At 28.9% G+C, this 19,308-nt stretch overlaps 2 protein-coding genes across 4 annotated transcripts in view; one reads left to right on the top strand and one right to left on the bottom strand.

Annotated features, from left to right (window-relative positions):
• Positions 1–11,587, bottom strand: part of LOC106678132 (PHD finger protein 20) — a gene marked incomplete at its 3' end in the record, with an annotated part of 22,746 nt that extends 11,159 nt beyond the window's left edge. For 2 of the 3 annotated variants that reach the window (XM_067045882.1, XM_067045880.1), the window contains 13 exon segments: positions 348–493; positions 1,960–2,033; positions 3,026–3,159; positions 4,822–4,989; positions 5,313–5,418; positions 6,570–6,681; positions 6,761–7,165; positions 8,432–8,520; positions 8,590–8,861; positions 10,040–10,174; positions 10,284–10,716; positions 10,888–10,982; positions 11,161–11,570. In XM_067045882.1, the coding sequence (XP_066901983.1) occupies positions 348–493; positions 1,960–2,033; positions 3,026–3,159; positions 4,822–4,989; positions 5,313–5,418; positions 6,570–6,681; positions 6,761–7,165; positions 8,432–8,520; positions 8,590–8,861; positions 10,040–10,174; positions 10,284–10,716; positions 10,888–10,900 (2,087 nt within the window). 3 annotated transcript variants of the gene reach the window in all.
• A 2,600-nt stretch (positions 11,588–14,187) lies between these two features.
• On the top strand, positions 14,188–17,895 carry Arfrp1 (ADP-ribosylation factor related protein 1; the record flags this gene model as incomplete). Its single annotated transcript, XM_067045885.1, is given in 4 exon segments — positions 14,188–14,480; positions 14,561–14,731; positions 16,605–16,686; positions 17,724–17,895. Coding segments are annotated over 4 exon segments (518 nt in total), but the record flags the coding sequence as incomplete, so codon positions are not given.
• Between the last annotated feature and the right edge of the window lie 1,413 nt (positions 17,896–19,308).

Below are 19,308 nucleotides of genomic sequence, written 5' to 3' on the forward strand. Positions count from 1 at the left end.
TTTTCTCAGATATGAAATATATTTGAAAAATTAAATAAATTTAAGGAGCAGGCTTAGGTAATTTCATCACAAGCACTAAAGACGTAAGGCAGTTTTAACAAAAGCACCTTCTCGGTGCTATAGTATGGAACAACGTATTAGAACCTATAGAAATAAAAAAAACAAACAAATAAGTCGACTAACCCATTCAAGAGATAATTATGGCAGAGACCCATTGACTACTGATCGAAAATGCATATTTTTGGATCCATGGATACCTGAAATTTAAAGATCTGTTGACAACTGCACATAGCAAATTTGAAAACATAAAATAATTTTCTTTAAAGTTAAAATTAAAACCAGATTACCTGGGTAATATTCTTTTAATTGTCTGTTGAGGAATTTTAAGCGAATCCGAGTTGGCGCTCTGAGACCTGGCACAGGCGAGATCCACCATATTCGGAGCACTTCTAACCAGAGATGATAATTCAGAATGGTAATGTTTGATATGCATCTGGAATATAAAATAATTTTACTACATTGGTTAAAAATATCATAGGATGTGGGTTATGGCTATGGTATCACTGTTATTGATAAGATAAACATTTTCATTACTAAATCATTAATATTTTTAGTTACAGTATTTACCTATACCTAGGCAATTCAATATTTGGGAATTATCAAATTATTTAGCTCTGGATGCTATTTTCATGGAAAAGATGTGGGTGTATGCTATCATTGGATTGTTTCCCTCAACTCAACTTATTTACAATGGATTTCTCTTAATATACAGATTATGATTTCTGCATTGAGTGGTCTCAAAGCTTAAGGTAAGCTATTTATGTTCTAATATTGTAAATTAAGCAATAAACTTGATTTTTAAGTAATAAAATTAATTTAAAACAATTATGGTTTTTTACTGCACGAAAATCTGGTCTCTATTATTAGTACATAAATGAGTAATGCATTAAATTATGACTCATGAGCTTATTTTTAAAAATTTAGGTATTAATCAAGGTTTAGTCCATTATATCCAAGTTTCTTATAGCACATAAGGGGAACTATAGTGTTGTCCTATGTCACCCCTCATTACCCTGCATCCTGTTCCTTAACTGATATAACGCAATCGCAATTTCCTTTATTGTTAGGCACTATTTATTGCAACCCACTAGATCATAAATCATTTTTACATATTAGATACATAGGAACCTTTCAGTTGACACAATGGCAGTCAATAAAATCAGTATTTTTATTTTCAATATTGGCTCAGTATCAGTTTAGCATTGAATATGGTGAATATAACTTTTCATTTCTGAATTGAATGCAAATTTTAGTAAACTGTACTATTTCCACAAAAGGTCAAAATTTCACAACGAGAAATATTGTTGAGAGTACTTTTCTATAAACTGATGAAATTGGAGTTAATCTTCTGTCAACTGAAAGGATAATATACTAATTTATCTCTACACTTGTGTGATTTTTTAAGATTTATTCAATCTATAGATACATAAGATTTATGATTTTATAAGATTTATTTAATACAGTTTAGTCAGAAGTATGCATCTAATGTCCTTTATCCTTTATTTTATGCTATTACTTTTATCTAATTTAAATATCTATCTATGAGATCCTAATATTCCTTTATATCTTATTAACAGCTCTTATCAAAGTAAGCTGAAAATTAGGCATATATCAAATCAATAAATGATATATCATCAAAAAAGACACGACTTTGAATAGGACTACATTCTAAAAGAATGTACATAATAGAAATTAATTAATATCTAGACCAACTAAACATTTAAAAATAATTAAAAAAAAAAAAAAAGCTGAGCTAAGAGATAGTAAAAAGACAAAATAGTAACAAATATAGGCACGCATAAAAGATGAGTTAACTCTTCTTGCGGTGTTTTCTTTACCAACAGCACTTCTAAAAACATATTCTTAAAAAAATAACACATTAAAAATATGAAAATTTACCTGAAGGAGGTTTTCTTTTCGAAACTTTTTGTTACAACCTTCTTTAAGGCACTTCCAAACTTCCCCATCAGACCCTGCGCAATGAACATAACAAAAAAATTAGGTCTATAACATATTTTATCTTTCAAATATAAATCCTAAAATTGATTTACTCCACTATCTTTATACCGAGATTTTTTTTTTTTTTTTTTAAGGCAATTGTAAATTAGCTGAAATAAACTTAATAAAATTTAAATAAATCCCGACATCAACTTTTCACAACTGAACACAATTCTCCTTACAGGAGAGTTTTGATCATTAAGGAAGGTGATGCGTTTTATTAATAAATAGTTTAAAAAGTACATTTGAATTTTAGTTTTTAAACCAATAAAAAATGTTTAGGTCTTAAACATATACACTAAATATATGGTTTGAGATTTTCCTTAGATTTACATTATGTTATTTTTCAAAAAAAGGCACAAAGACTTTTTTTAGTATGGGATAACAGCTATAATATCTTTCAAATTAACAAGTTTTAAAATGAAATTATTAATAAATGAGAACCAGCAATCGAAACATAGAATTCCAAAACCAGTTAAATCCATTTTTTTTAACTAACAGTTTGTTACTAGATTATCAAAAAAATACCTTTCAAAAAACAAATATATCACATGTGGTTTAACTGTTTAAATTATATACAAATTCTTTTAGCTCATGATAATCTCGTGCCAAAACTGTTAATTAAAAATCAATAAATACAAATTTGAAATAGGAATCAGCTGGTATTGTAATTCTATAGCTCAATTTATATTTTTATGACCCTTTAACCAAATGAAACTTAAAAAAATTTAAGCTAAACCTTTGCTAAACTTTGGAATTAGTTCATCAAATAATCGAAGATATAGTGATGTATAAAAATACTATCACTATATCTTTGATTGTTTTTGGAATCATTGAAGGTACTGGACTTCTAAATCTAGCTATAAATAGGAAATTTAAAACAAAAAATTCAATGGACAATTAAAATAGATTTCATAGAAAAAAAACCAACTTAAAACTGTACGCTATGTTTTAACATCTTATATACCTGGTATTACAGAGGCAGAAGATTCATTTCTGTATTTTGGTAAAAGTGTGCGTACCCTCCCAACTGACCTTATCGGCACTGAATTAGATTTAGCTCTTCCTCCTCTTTTACCACGACTATTCCTACGACGAAACCTGAAAAATAATCATTCGTGAATAAATTCATAAATTCCCAACCTAATCAATAAATTTTCTATCTTAGAATGTGTTGCTAAAAACACATAATATAATACAGCATATTAAGATCAAAAATTTCTTTGTTGGGCAAAAATACAGCAGAAATGCATTGACGCTTAATGATTGTTTGCCAAATAATAAAAACTGAACCAGAACTAGAAAGTTGCATAGAACATATTGAAATATTTTAATTCAAGATATCTTATTAATCACAAAGCTCAATTTAATTCTTAATTTAACTAAAATCCACCTGTTGAGGCCATATTGTTTTGTTTATAAAACATATATTTTATTTAAAAATCTATGTTAAAAAAAATAACGGTCAAAAATTTTAAATCTGATTAACAGCAATTATTTATTGTAAGTAGATTAAAGAAAAATAATTAATATTCTTACATTTAAGTATTTTCAAAAATTTATTGAAACTGAACAAAACAAACACAGTGAACATGAAAACAAAACAATGTAGAAAGATAAATCATCTCCATGGCAACATGAAGCCAATTCAAACAGCTGATAAAAACGATCAGTATTGAACCAGGCATTAGTTCAGATAAGCTAGATAAAATAGAATATATCTTTGCTCTATATAAATAACTATTGTAACTGATTTATGGCAACAGTACTTGACCTATTATGTAGTTTTAGATAGGTCTTAAATAACTTAAAAAATATTGATTATAGAAACAGAACCTACATTGGATAATTGATAATTAAATGAATTTTATCTAAATGTCACAACTTGGTCCAAGTAGTGAAAGAAAACTTATATAATCATGTATAATTAATAATTTAGATTCAATTAAGTAGGTTATAATTTGGTTCTTTATAAAATAAATATTTCTGGTACAAAATGAGTTACACAACCTGATAATATCTGGCAATTACAATTGAGGCTTTCGGTTATAAAACATGGTAACTGAAATTTTTCATGAATTGCAGTTTTCGGCCTAATTGGCTTTTCTAGATTTGATTACAAAACTTTCAGAAAGAATCCTTAGGAAATTTGTTTTCTAATGTTGATATTAAGTTATGGTATGTGACTACTGGTTGAAAGTAAAATATTGTAATTAACAGAGAATTTAACATGTTTTATGACCAAATGTCTCAATTATGTGTCCAGTTTTTACATCTAATCATACGTTCAATACAATGGATTTGTCACTCATGATATAAGGACATAAATCAAAAGGAATCAAAACAAATAAGTATTGCTACTGGTCCCTCAGACTCACTTGTCATGCTGATAAATAGAGAAAGAACTTTGTGTATTTGCCAATTAAACTAGAAAACAATTATAATTTTATTTTTCATAGTATAAAATCCCAATTTACTTTTATAACTACATTAAAAAACTCTATGACTTTTTTTTTTGTATGAAAAATACATACAGATAGGAATAGCAGTAATAAACAGTTTAAAAAAAAAAAAAAAAAATTATCTCAATAGCTTATAAAAATGTTAGAAGACAGGCTCTTGAATTTCAACCTTAATGTTTGATGGTAGAAGTCTCAAGCATAGGAAGCCAGTGCAACATCACTTTTTTAATTATGAACATATTAGAATCAAATGTACTAAACTCCATCTAAAAAAATCAAAATGTTGAAAACAGTTCCTTACCATACTTTAGGGGTTCCGGCAAGAGGTAAATTTTTTTGTTGCACAGAAAGATCTGGCAAAAGACTGAATTTGGCCAAGAAGTCAAGAGAGGAGGGAGTTTCTTCTTCTGCTACATCCATGAAATATCTCTTCAACTCTTCATGATGTGTTAACTTATAACCATCAGGGCTAAAAATTAATTCATAAATTATTTCCGAAATTCATAAAACAGTCATTAACACATTGAATACTATTGTACTTTATACGAGACTGGGTTATTCATATATACAAATTTCAAAGTAGCTAGACGAATGGATATAAGAGGAAGGCAGCTTGCTGGCATCCAAGGCAATACCTCCAACAAAGCTTCACAATAGTAGCTAGTCAATGTGTTAAAAATAATTTATTGGATAATATAATAAAACTTAAAACATTTTACACTAATCATACTAACTAAAAGTTACTTGTTTAAAGAATAAAAAAACACTGTAGTCGAATCATGTTTTGTTTACCTGACTAGAAATATATCCCAGTCATTTTCTGCCTTCAATACTGCATGTTTAGACCATCCTTCTGGTAAATATTTGTCAGGAACCAATATAGACCTCATTATAGAACCTTAAAAAAAAAAGTATGTAAAACTCAATTTCTATATGGAGCAATCAATTGTCTTCTAGAATACATTTTAAACATTATTATGAATTCCAGATTTTTACCCAATTAAAGGTACCCACTTCATGAGGTTGAGTGGACCCCAGAGGGCCTCCCGAACCTACAGGCCTGACTCATGGCTACAGAAAATAATTATCTACCACAGCCAAATTCGAACCCAGATCCAGTACATATTATTAATTATGATCAGGGGTGGGAAAGCATCCTCCACCATACCTCATATTGATTTTTTTTTGTGAATATTAGAATATAGCTTACAAGAAGAGAGTGCAGTGTGTTCTCACAATTTTAATCAAAATTTGTTTGATGATTCTATATCGAAAACGAATCGACAAATATACAGCAGTTCCATCTAATGGGCTCAAGATGCAGGCTGAGGAAAAAAACACCCTGAAATTGCTTTATTTAAAATTGATAAGTATCATCCACCAAAATATTTGTTTTCCAGAGTAGATTAAAGGAAAAATACAAAGATTAAAAACAATCATTTTTTATTCAAACCAATTTATAAAATGTTGAAATTACTAAGTAAACTTTTTTTTATTTACCGAATAATAATACAAGCTGGCACAATTGAGGGCAATGGGTATTTGTACATTAAGTATTCATTCATTCTATACATAGAGGACGAAATAATCAAAATCTGATGCAATGCTCGCATAATACACAACTTTCACTTGCCATTCTACTTATGTTTCTAAGTTTTAGGTAGATTGGTGGGATCGTATTTAAGTTATTCCCATTTTTTATGGTTTAAACAATAAGAACTGGATATTTATTTCAAATAAAAAAATTAAAGGTACTTTAAAGGAAGATTTTTTGAACATTTGCCATGTTAACTACTTCAATGAGGATAAGGCCTAGCTGAAATAAAATTTCATTCAATTGTATACACAGAGTTTAATCAAACTCATTAGTCATTTTTAAGAAAATAGATTCTATAAAGTGCCATTTCCGGTCAGTTTTTATCAAAAAAGTTGCTGTCATATCCCAGGAATATACCTGCCAAAATATGAAATTTTAATATTACACACGATGATGCCCAACTATAAACATTACATAATTGATGATATAATATAAATGTAAAACAATTTTACCATCTTCTTTAGTTATTGCTAGCGGAGCAGAGTCAGGTGGTAAATCAGCACTCCAACGATCATCATCAGCTTGCTCTGTTGACTCTGAAGGGTCAACATCTTTCACATCATTCTATAATAAAATTCAATAAAGAAAATATTTTTTATCTTGAAAGAAAATCCAACTAAAACTTATACCACAATAAAAATACCTTAACAACAGGAGAATGTTGAGGACTACTTAGATTTGAAACTGGAGAAACAAATGATTCACTTTTAGGGCGCTCAGAAGTATGGAACAATTTCAATTTATAGCTGTCGCTCCTTCTAGTACTAAACAAGGCTTTCCTTCGCCTCCTAATTTTTCTACCTGAGTGTACAGACGGCTTTGTAAGGTCTCCCATTTCTTTATTGTCAGAGCCCTTGTTAAAATAACTCAATTTATTCTTGATGGTTATTCCTTCAACAGCCTTGAAACCTTTTTTCCTTGTCATTTTAACATCCCTGGCAAAAACGTAATCATCGAATGTCTTTCTTTTCCTCTGACGTCTAGCTTCTTTAGAATTAGCATCCATGTCCACAAAAATATCAGCTTCTGATGGGTTTGTCTTCTGATACTATAGGAAGATAAAAAGAAAAAAAAATAGGTTAATAAAAAATATTATATGCTTCTTTAAGCAATGAATATTAGATAAGTAATTACAATAACCATTTATAATCAACCTAAGCTAATCATTTTAAAAAACTGCTTAAAATACTAATAGAACTTTCCTTGTCATAAGTAATGACAGCTGTTTCCTAAAGAAGTCAGTTTCATTTGGGGGAGCCAGAGAGGTTTAATTAGCATTTCACAGCAAAACTCAAGGCATGCATCTTAACTTCTCAAACAGAATGGTCGACCCTGTTCCTCTAAATAAGTGGTTCCTAACCGGTGGTCCGCTTGATAATATATTTTCTTAAATGAAATTATTTTCTTCTTTATAGTCATTCCTGTATTCCATTTTGAATTGTTTTTTAATTATTTCACCTCAGTGTTTCTTGTGTACTGTCCAAGTCAGTTTTTGTTGGCTTGCGATAGCTAAAATAAGAACTGTAAACATTTGATTGAATGTTTTCATAAGTCTTGCAAATACTGCATCAACCACCTCTTGAAATATTTTAATCTAAATGAAAAATACAAGCAATGTCCCCTCTCCCCCATCACTAATTTTCATATCAAGCATTCCCTCATGTCAAAACATCAATTTATTCCCGTATAATTTTTTTTTTCTTGAGTTTTGAAAGAAATTACACTAACAAAAAATTTGAGTTTCTATGTTTAATAATAGCATATTGAGAGCAGCACTGTTTTGCAAATATCTATTTTGTCTGTTTAAAAAAATAAATAGATTAAGAAATTTCTACAATAAACTAAACCAATGCAACCCTCAAAAAAACATTGAATAGAATATTTTAAATTAATTGTTCCCATATTGTATGAGTAGACTACACTCTAAATCTTATACAAGTATAAATGTATCTAATTAAGTCCACTTAACAACATAACTGTTAATAAATAAAACTGTCTGAAAAGCCATTGATTCAACTTGTTCACATTAATAACTTAAGTGATATGATACATTACTAACCAATTTTATCATGAAAAATTTTAAAATAGTTAATTTATTGATATTAAAAATTCTTAATGTAAACTGGGTTCAAAAAACATCACACTGTCTTAATAAAATTAAGCTTACACTATTTAAACTAATGAAATTGGCATCCAGATACTTACAATACCAATTATAAAGCAATTTCCAACCTTGTTTCGAATAAATAATTACAATTTCAACTATTTTCACAACATAATAAAATAAAAGAAGGGTTAAAAACATATCACTTACTTTTGCAACCTCCTCTTCGGTTGTTTTGTATAGATGATCTTCACTTATTGTTTTTTCAAAGCCATCATAAAACAGAACATCATACCTGCCTGAAGAAAAAAAGTATTATTTTTTTAAAATGAGAAATAATTTAAAAAATAAAACTAAGGAATACTTACCATCACCAACAACAGTCTTGATAACAGCTGGAAACTTTTGCATTCGATGATCGGACCACTTAGCTAGAACTTTTTCGCCAATGACAAACTTACTAGCACCATAGGATTTCATACCAGCATAGGATAATTCTGATCGATGTTTTTTCCAATTCCTTTGTCTATATTTTTTTTCTTCATCCACATGATAAGACTCCGTTTCCGGTTCTTCCTCTGTTTGTTCAATAGGCAATATTTCAGGTACATCGTTCTCTTGATCAATTTTATCTTCTTTGCTGAAATTTTGATTTATTGTTTTGACCATTAGTACTATTAATATATCTTAAAAAATATGAATGGAGATTCTAAATGATAATGTTAAATATCCTCAACAAAACTTTATATACAGTAAAGTAAATAAAGTTTGAAATTCAAAAATAGAATTGACATAAATATTTTCAAATATAAAAATACATATGTATCAACAATGAAATAAAAATAACATCTTGCAAAATTGAAATAAATATACTTTATAAGGAAGTTTTAACAAATATTTAACTTGATCCATTCACAAAAAGATCACGATCATAAGGAATGAAATGATGAAGAATATTTCACTGTAAGATAAAGTAAAATAAGCTTCTCTTAACACAGATAATAATACGATAACCAACAGAAATTCAATACTACAACTATACCAGTTATATTGAAGAAGTTAACAGAACCTGTAATTCTTATAATTTATAAATTTCAACTAAAATTACTTTAATTACAATTCAGAAAGTGTGTGCTACAGATAAAGTTCAAATATTGTATAGTTTGTAAATAACGCGAGACATTTAGCTTCTATCATTGGAATTTGAATATTGAATTAGTTAAATACTTAGAATTATACTATCAAAACAATTCAAAGTTACACTCTTTTAAAATTTTATTCACTGAAACTATCACAAGATGGAAGAAATTATAGTATTTCACAAGTAACTACATTATAGGTATTATAATTTCATTTTTTACAGCATAGTTTTTAATATGAATATTATTCAAATAAGAATAAACAAAATTTTCTTTTCTAACCCTTTCTCTTTTTACTATAAATAAAAAAGAATAGATAACTAACAATCTGCCAAATAAAATAAGTATCAAAATTTACATTAGTGAGCCTTTATTTCTTAGTTTTTAAGTTTATTATTTTTTTAAGAATTAAAAGAGCAGAAATATAAATTAAAATTAAAACTACATTTATAATTGTAATAGAAGAACAGAAATTTCCATAATAATATATTTAAAATTATAAATATTATATAATTCTATATTTATGACAAAATCATAATAACTATAAATAAAGTTGAGAAATTTAATGTGGATAGATATTCATGAGAGGAATTGTCATAAAAATTCCTACAAATTAAAAAAGAGTCATGATGATGCATAAAATCAATTTAAAATTAAAAACTAAATAAAATCTAAATACCTTGAAAATGATGGTTTGGTTCGAGATAATCTTTGGCTATTCATGGAAACCCACTCATCACACTTACTCTTATCTTCATAATGAACTAATACTTCATTATCTTCACAGTCTACCTCAAGAATGCTCACAGATTTCCTGGGGAAAAAAAATTTAAAAAATCAGTGATTTAACTTAAAAGATTTAATATTATATAACAAATATTAGCAGAAATAAATTATAAATCTATTGAAAAAAGTATACCTACCATTCAGACGTGTGGAAATCTTTAAGAAAAAGCACATCCCCTTCAAGAAATGTGTTATCAGATGCAGAAGCGAGAGCAGTTTGCTCACTGTTGTCAGGTTCTTCCTCGACAGATTTGGATGAAGTAGGTAATGAATGCTGGACTCTAGGGGCAAATTCATCAACCAGAGCACTTGCATCACAATCTAAGTTTTCTTCCCAATTAATTTCATTGTACAGATTATTACTTTCACTATTTTCAGAATTTGTAGTATTGTCGTCATTTTGTGATTCTTCAATCAACTGGTTCACTTTCCTTTGCTTCCTTGCATTACCAAATCGCCTCATTTTTCTTCTTGACATCCTGTTAACTTTTAGTACTCTTGATAACACCCTCTTTCTTTTAGTCTTAAGTGGAAATTTACTATAATCATTTGAAGGGCCTTCTACCATTTCTGAAACAGTATGAAAGTTAACTTTATGCATTTCACTATTCCACGACATGGCACACTTGTCATAATTTGTCTTGTCAGCTAAATGATTTGAAAGTTTAAACAATTTTATGCTAAAATCTTTAAGTTTCATTCTTTTTTTAATTTCATCTTCATTTAATGTGAGATTAATACCTCCTTCCTGCATTCTGCTGCAAACTAAAATGCAAGACACAGCTTAAAGAAGTATGGGATCAGTAAGTTATTATTGATATTTCCAATGATGGAATCTGAAAAGAGAAAAAAAATTTAAAAATTGATCAAGGTTTATAGGAAACCAAATCACAGGAAAAAAAATTACAATCAGATTAAAACATTTTTTAGCATTGTGTTTGTTACTAAAGATTAAATAAACTTGTTAAATAAAGATTTCTCTTATTTCCTTGATATATCATTATGAATACTAACCTTAACTATTCATAACTAGCCTCAATACAAAACATGAATGATGTAACAATGGCTGCCCAACATTGACTAATGTAATGAGATGGAATAATAAGATGAATTAAACGTAAAAGCAAAAAATATAAATTTAAATGTACTTATCACCAAAACAAGACATATGCACAGGATCCACTATCTATAACTTATCAAAATAAACGTCCTACAAGCATTCTTTCATAAATCTATTTCCAACCACCATAGGTTATCCTAAGTTAATGAGAAATTTAAACTAAAATATAATAATTTTTTTAGTTACATTGAGATTGCAAAACTTATCACACTATTTCGCACTTCAAAAACACAAAATATACATATAATATTACAGTCAAAACGTTTAGAACGTTTGAAAAGACAACATAAACAACAGACACCTCCAGAATGCCAACTTAAGAAATTCAATAACTAATCTTCAACTTTAATAAAGAAGACTTATAGAACCCAAATCATTAGTAAAAATTATGTCAGCTTTGTTTTTATTAATAATATAAACAATTTTATTTTTGAGATCACCGATTGACCCTCCCGAGAGAGGTCATAATTTATCAGACATCAAAATTTTACCAGTATACCTATTTCAAATTTAATTATATCTATATTCAATAATTTATTTATTATAATTATAAATAAAAGAAGATGCATCTTTTTATAATGTGAAAAATATTTTGATAAGCAATATTATAAAAAAAATCTGTTAAGTATGTAGGTCAGTAACTTCATTTTTTTAATATACATTTTTTTTTTATAGTCCCTAATTTTATTTTTGGAAAATTGAATTTTCTGGAAATTATTTTTTCCCTCAGATTTCTATTAAGTATACAATTAGTAATTATGTAATAACTACATATCTAATAAATACAGGTAATTATTAATTACTTATACTTATTAGATTTGTTGTTTGAGATTAAAATCTATACCCTGAATTAAGATATGATCTATTTTTAGTACGTTTTTAAGGATAAATATTTTGCGCTTGCATGAGGAAAGTAGTAGAAAGGATATTTAATTAAAGTGTAATTAGAAACTGATTATTTAGTTTTCGTCAACTTTAGGACAAAACATACGACCCATTTCCGAAATGTAGGTTTTCCTGTGAAAATACGCTTGCTCATGATCAATCGAAAGTAATGGATAGAATTGGGGAAAATTTATAAAGAACCATAAAGTTATAAAGAACAGCATAATCCCTGAAAAATTAATTTAAATCGGATTAATGATATTGTCATACAAATCATATCTATTCATTAAAATACAGACGTAACTTTTCGGGTTGCAACAAGCATCAATTCCTAAAATAATGTCTTTCAAATATAGATTTAGGTTTGTACTGTACATTGATTTGTTTATTGCTGGTATAAAATTTTATTTAAATGTAGTAAGTTATGTAATGAAAACGAAAATTTTTCAAAACATTTGTCTATTAAATGGTAAACGGGCTATTACATAAGAATATAAATTACTTTCTATTGTGGCATTTTCATAGACAAACATTAAAAAGGAAGGGTAAAGTTTAACAGGAATGAAATATTTTAAATCATATTGATCCATATCTTGTATCTTTGACTGTCAGTATGTTAAGGATTTTTTTTGTGAATTAATTTTCCAAACAGCTTGAAAAATATTAAATGTGAATCTATAGATTTTTGTAAAGGAATTTTAATCTTGCCGTAATCTACATCAGTGATCATCATACCTTGATTCACAGAATTTTCTTGTTATTATTCAGTTTTTTAAAAATAAGTTACTTTCTAGCTTTCGGCAAGAAGTAAACATTTACAAGCATCCAAGTAGGTCAATAACGGTGTGATTTTTTCTTTTTTTTTTTTTGTAAAAGCTAAACTAACTTTAACAGTCTTCCTTCTTAATAACCATTATTTGTTTTATCTTCTAATTATAATCTTAACTTTACTGTTATTGCTGCCACTTCGACTATGACATTTGCTGCCGTCGCAATACTGTTTGATATAAGGATTTGTGTGACATCACCTTTTGCATACGCTGCAATTTTAGTCATAAAAGCACACAGATATCTACATAAGGTTGATAAGGCGTCTACCATGACAGTGAATTGTCGTACCTTATAACCTCAGAAAAGCAACCTTTATATACAGTTAGCTTATAACTTATATGTTTAACCATTTATTGTTTACTCACGGTGACAGCGGTTTATTGTTCTTGAACATCGATGTTTATCATTCATTCACGAAGTTGAACTGTCGGCGAGATTAGGTATACCGCCAGCTAGGACAAGCGCTCTTGAACTGTCTCACTATTGTGAAAGTAATACCATAAGAGAAAGATATCATGTGACAATTGATTTTGAGATAGCGAGGTCATGTTCAGAGAATAGAATCCTACCGAATATAGAAAAGTATGCTGAATTGACACCCCGGAGGAGGAAATTAAGAGTAGAGAGGTAAGTCCTCATTGCTTGAAAGGATAATTTGGAACTAAATTCCAAGACCCTGTGTGTTAGGAATTGGAGAACAGCCGAGGATAGGGACGTGTGGAGAAGTACTGTGGGGGAGGTCAAGATTTTTGATGGACCATGCCAAAGGTAGAAAATATATTTGATAAAAATTCATTAGTATTTCTACGGATTTTAAACTCTGATTATTGTGGTCTGTAATTTACAAAGTCAGGAACTTTCAAAATTTGAAAAGGTGAGTAAAAGTAAGTAAAAAAAGTAAATGGTAGCCATTTCGAGGTGTTTGGACTAAAAAGCATTCAATGGCCTTTAAACTTTCATTATGGCTAGATGAAAAAATAATATAGTTTTTTCAAGTATTGTAGATTAAGATCACAACAGCCCTGATGATGACTTACATAGCGGATCGAAACGTCGGCAATCAATAAATTGTTGAAAAATATTTTTGTTCTTGACCGTAGCCCTGACCATCTTAAAATACACTTCATCTGCATGTATGATTAAAAAAAAATAGTGGTTTGTTCTGATATTGTGCCCTCATACGATTTGAACCGTTGCTCTTTGGAAAGTAAACTGTAAAGGAAGGTTATTTTCAAATATAAGATTTGATTAGTTTATTTTCCTGTTAAGTTTTATAAACATATTTTATTCTTAAAAAAGTATGTTTTAATAACTTTTTAATCTAATAAAAACAATGGTTGTAATTATTTTATCATTCATCCATGATTTCTGAATAAGTTCATCATTGAAACTATCAACAGCAAATATGTACACACTATTTTCAGGTTTTTATAAGTACATGGTTCAGAAGAATGAATATTGTGTTCTAATACTTGGCCTGGATAATGCTGGTAAAACAGTATGTACTTATTAATTTTTTATATGTTGACGCTTGAGACATATCAGTATTAACTTAATGCATACAATGAAACATTTCAGACCTACTTAGAAGCAGCGAAAACTAAATTCACAAAAAACTATAAGGGAATGAATCCTAATAAAATCACAACTACTGTAGGATTGAATATTGGTAAAATTGATGTTTCTGGAATTCGACTCAATTTTTGGGATCTTGGGGGCCAAGAAGAATTACAGTCCCTTTGGGATAAGGTATGTTTGATTGGTTTTGTTCTTCTGAATAAATGTAACCATTCATTATTTTTCAAATTGACGAAAGATTAATTTTATAGTTTTTGAATTAAGTTTTGATGGATTTCGTCATTGGGACTCATTTTAAACTACAATTTTTTCCTTTTACTTTTTTAATCCTTAGATTATATAAATTCTGTTATTTGTAACAAATCTATGTTGAATTTTTTTTTTTTTACCATAATAGTAATAATGTCGAGGTTCAGTATCATTATATTTCTCTTGTTTCTCTACCGCCAAGGTGCTACAGGCTGTATAGTTATACAATTATTTTTTTTTTTTATAATAATTTTGTCTTATTATTTGAACATATATTGCTGTTTAAGTTTAATTATCAGTATAAATTGTATATATTATGATCATAAAGTGCATAATTATTAATTATATTTACTTTGTCTTATTAGTATTTAATGAATACAGTCAGTCATCTTCTATAATTTTTACTTACCCTTACCTTTATTTATTTATCATCCTACCCTTTCTGTTAGGCAATATGGGTGGGAAGCGACACATGACTGCATTATAACCCATTGCTACAATCAAAACAATTTATATATTATTTTTTCTGTAGTTGTATATGCAGCTTACTTTTTCATAAATTCCCTTCTTCTATCCTGTCTGGCAGACTCACTGGTGCAGCTTCTTGTCTCCTTTCCAGGAAGAAGTGAGTTGAGCCAACAACTTCCTTCTACCTTTACTCAAAAGCCTTGTTAGTGCGCATAGTTCTTCTTGGTGGTCAGCTGAGGGAGATCAATCTTTGTCAGAATACAGAGCCCTGTCTTTTTCATCATCTTTGTTAGTGTCTCATAGGTCGTACAGGTAAGTACGGCATGCTTGGTGGTCTCCGAAACCTGACAACTTGGATATCGATGTTAATGCCTTGTGACACCTTCACCTGCTCGGGAACCGCCATGCCCCATGAAGAGCTGTGAGATCCATTAGTCAGGGAGGACCCACATTTATTCCAAGCGCGAACCAATGGTAGGGAAGTACTTTTTTAAGGTAGCCCCCTTTTGGGCGATTCACCAGTCACTGGTTCCATTCTAAAGTTATTTCTCAGAGGATCCTCTTCTATCTGTATAGGTCTTTACCAATATTTACTCAGAGATTCTCAGGGAGATTCGTCAGACCTCTCTTCTCTGTGTGTCAGTAGTAGTCTTCCTGCAGGTGGAGGTCAATATGTACTCCCCTTATTAACACCTGTACCACCTCGTGAAATAGTGATCTGTATGTTTGAGTGATTCGCAGCAGAGTCATCCTCTGTATTGTCTCCAATCTGCTCTTTTACCTGTGCAAGAAATTCTGACTTCAGGCAAGAGAAGCGTATCACATGAAACTCACCAAGACTGCTTTATAAATAGTCATTGTTACTGGGTATTTGTAACCTCAAAATGCACCCTTGATAATACGATTGAATACATTAAGGCCCTAGCTCTTAACTTCTCTTGTTGTCTGAGTGAGGCGTCACATTGAACTTTCTTCCAAGCCTTATGCCAAGGTACATGACAACCTCACTGGGCCGTAGCACTACTCCTCGTATCCTGAGAGTATTGGGATGGGCTCTGTCCGTCATGCCAGGTAAATTTTATTTATTTATTATTTAATTAAACAAATTTTTCTTTAGAATCTATCTAAATATAATGTTCTCTTTTCTAGTGGTCTTGTGACTATGACTGAATTCATTGCTAAATTTTAGGCCTGAGTAATTTCTATAATTATTTTTTCATAAAATGTGTTTATCTAAACATCTTTAATTTTAGTTCATTAAAATCTGTCTGGTTAAATGGGAATTATTACTTATCGCCAAATAACTATTATCTCGACTTTTTTTTAGTATTATGCAGAATCTCATGCAGTAATATACATTGTTGATTCTAATGACAGGGAAAGAATTGATGAATCTAAAGAAACGTTTGGTAAGTTTTCACTTCACTATTCTTGTTATTTTCACTTACATATTTATGAAATATATACTAAGAGGAATTATTGTAATCATGAAAATTATTGAATCCAGGTCTTCCCCAATAATAAATGGTTTAAAATCCTTGAGTCCAAATAACCAAGTCTTGCAAAATTGTCTTTGTATATGAGCAGCCTAGCTCAAAAATAAGAAATTGTACAAAACTGAAATTATGTATTTAAGGTAGATATTTGTCATGGATGGTTTCATAATCTATAATATATAAATTGACAAATGTCCAACCTTTAAAGATATTGTGAATATTATTAAAAATGATCTAAATTTTATATTTAAAAAATAATTGAAGACTTTAATTTTGGCCTTATACAAATTCTGCTCTTTTGGTTTGGAAGCTACAAAACAATTAAAAATATTTGGGGAGATAAATTTAGACTTGGCAAAAAACTTTTCAAGTATAAAGAATGAGCAATCACAATTCTTTTGCTAAAACCGACTTACCGAAATCAGTCCCGCAACTTTTTTTTGTTAACAAACTACCAGGTCATTTCTGATATACAGGCAGTTATCTACAAGTATGGAACCTGTTCTAACCCTGGTGAGAGGGCCAAGTTTTCATTCCGTGGGACCGCCACAAAATAAAAGTCATCTCCAACCTTAAATGCTGTATTCGAACCTTCCAGTGTTTCAAACCAGCTCCACTGCAGTCACAAAGTTGCTAAGGTGACACCTCAACTCCCTCCGTGACTATCATCTTGTAAGTCCCACAACTCCAGCTCCAGGTCCTGAGTTTAGAGTTGGGAAAAAAAATCTGTCAAATCATGCTGGTCAAATTCACTAATATTTTGTCAATGAAATAGATATGTGAACTTATCTCTTATCATCTGGTAAGTGTGGGAAAAAAGATGTTGCTGGTAGTAATTTATTAATTTAAGTAATTAGGTTTTCCAATAAATTGTTTACAATCATCTTATTTTATATGCATATAAAAAAGGCTAATTATGTTGTTTATTTAATTTTTTTTTTATATTATAGATAAAATGATAGCAAGTGAAAATTTAATTGGAGTACCTCTATTAGTGTTGGCCAATAAACAGGATATAGTTGATTGTATGGGTGTAAGGGAAGTTAAGCCCATTTTTAAAAAAAATGCCCATATGATCGGCCGAAGGGATTGTATGGTCATGCCTGTATCAGCTCTCAATGGGTAAGTATTAGAAAGAATTAACAAGAGATCTTTGTAAAGGTTATTGATTTTACCCGTTAAGTATTTTTCTTATTACCTATTAAAACAATAAAGTGTTAAATTTAATTTAGTTTGTATTAAATATCTTTATTTATATATAATTACTCTAAACGTTGGTAAGAGACGGATTATATTCTATTAATTTCCTTAGTAATATCTGGAAACACTTTAGATTAAGTACTATCTGAGATTAGTTCATCTATGTGCTATGGTTCCAATTACTGATCATTAACACTTATTCAATTCAGTTTTAGGAACATTAATAATTTATAGAATAGATTCTTTCAATAATATACTGCATTAGAATATTACAAAATATTCAATATCGTTAAGAAAATGTTTTGATTTGTATTTAATAGAGAAATAACTGTAAAACTGATTTCTAGGAATTATATAATAAATGATTACCTTTTTGGTGCAATGGGTATGTAAACTAGACAAAATTAAAAAAAAAAAAAAAAGTTGAATTTATCTTTTTATCTTAAACCATCAAAAGTTGTCTTTTTATCAGCTAAATTTAGCAAAGTTCTATTTTTTTTCCATATTCAGAGTGGATAACATTTAAAAAATTTTCATTAAAATACATACTAATTATCATTATTAGCAATATATTAAGTTTTTTTAAATCTTATTATTTCAAGTCAAATTGTAAATTTCACAATTTTTTTAAATGATAAATTCGTTTGTTATACTCATATTAAATATTATATTCTAGATAATTTTATGAATATAAGTGTATTTTAGTCATTTTTAATTATATTTACTGAAAACACTGAAACTTAAAGGAGACATAATTTCACATTACATAATTCTTTTATAAAACTGGAGGCAAATTTTAGCATATGCTGTCATAGACCTCAATTTATGTATTCCATTAACAAACTTCCTGAATAACTGAACTTTGTGCAATTTATCAGCTTGTGAGGTCCCCTTCCCTTCAAATGGTTTTAAGAAAGACTAATTCTACTTTTTTTTTTTTTTTAAGACAATTTTGTTTAGTTTACTGTACTATAGTTTGCATTAGCTAACTTATTAAGTCAGTTATTATTAAGGATAATGAAATTTAAAGGAACTTCAATTATACTTTTTTTTTTTATAAAAGCATCTTTTCCCCCTCAAATGTAGTTTGACTACAGTCTGGATCATCAAACTTATTATGTTAGTTGTTATTAAGAATAATGAAATTTAAAGGGACTTCAATTATAATTTATTTTTTAATGAAATGTATAACTTTTTTCCCCTTTAATATATATATGGATACATATCTATCAACTATAAATATATTTGATCAAAAATTTAATAAGAGCTAAAACGAATAGTTTGGTAGGTATATTGGAGAGTTCGGTCACTCAAGCTGTGACAAAAAGTGGATAG

The sequence above is a fragment of the Halyomorpha halys genome, unplaced genomic scaffold, assembly GCF_000696795.3.
Source record: "Halyomorpha halys isolate HHAL.00 unplaced genomic scaffold, Hhal_1.1 Scaffold10.1, whole genome shotgun sequence".
Taxonomy (NCBI): Eukaryota; Metazoa; Arthropoda; class Insecta; order Hemiptera; family Pentatomidae; genus Halyomorpha; species Halyomorpha halys.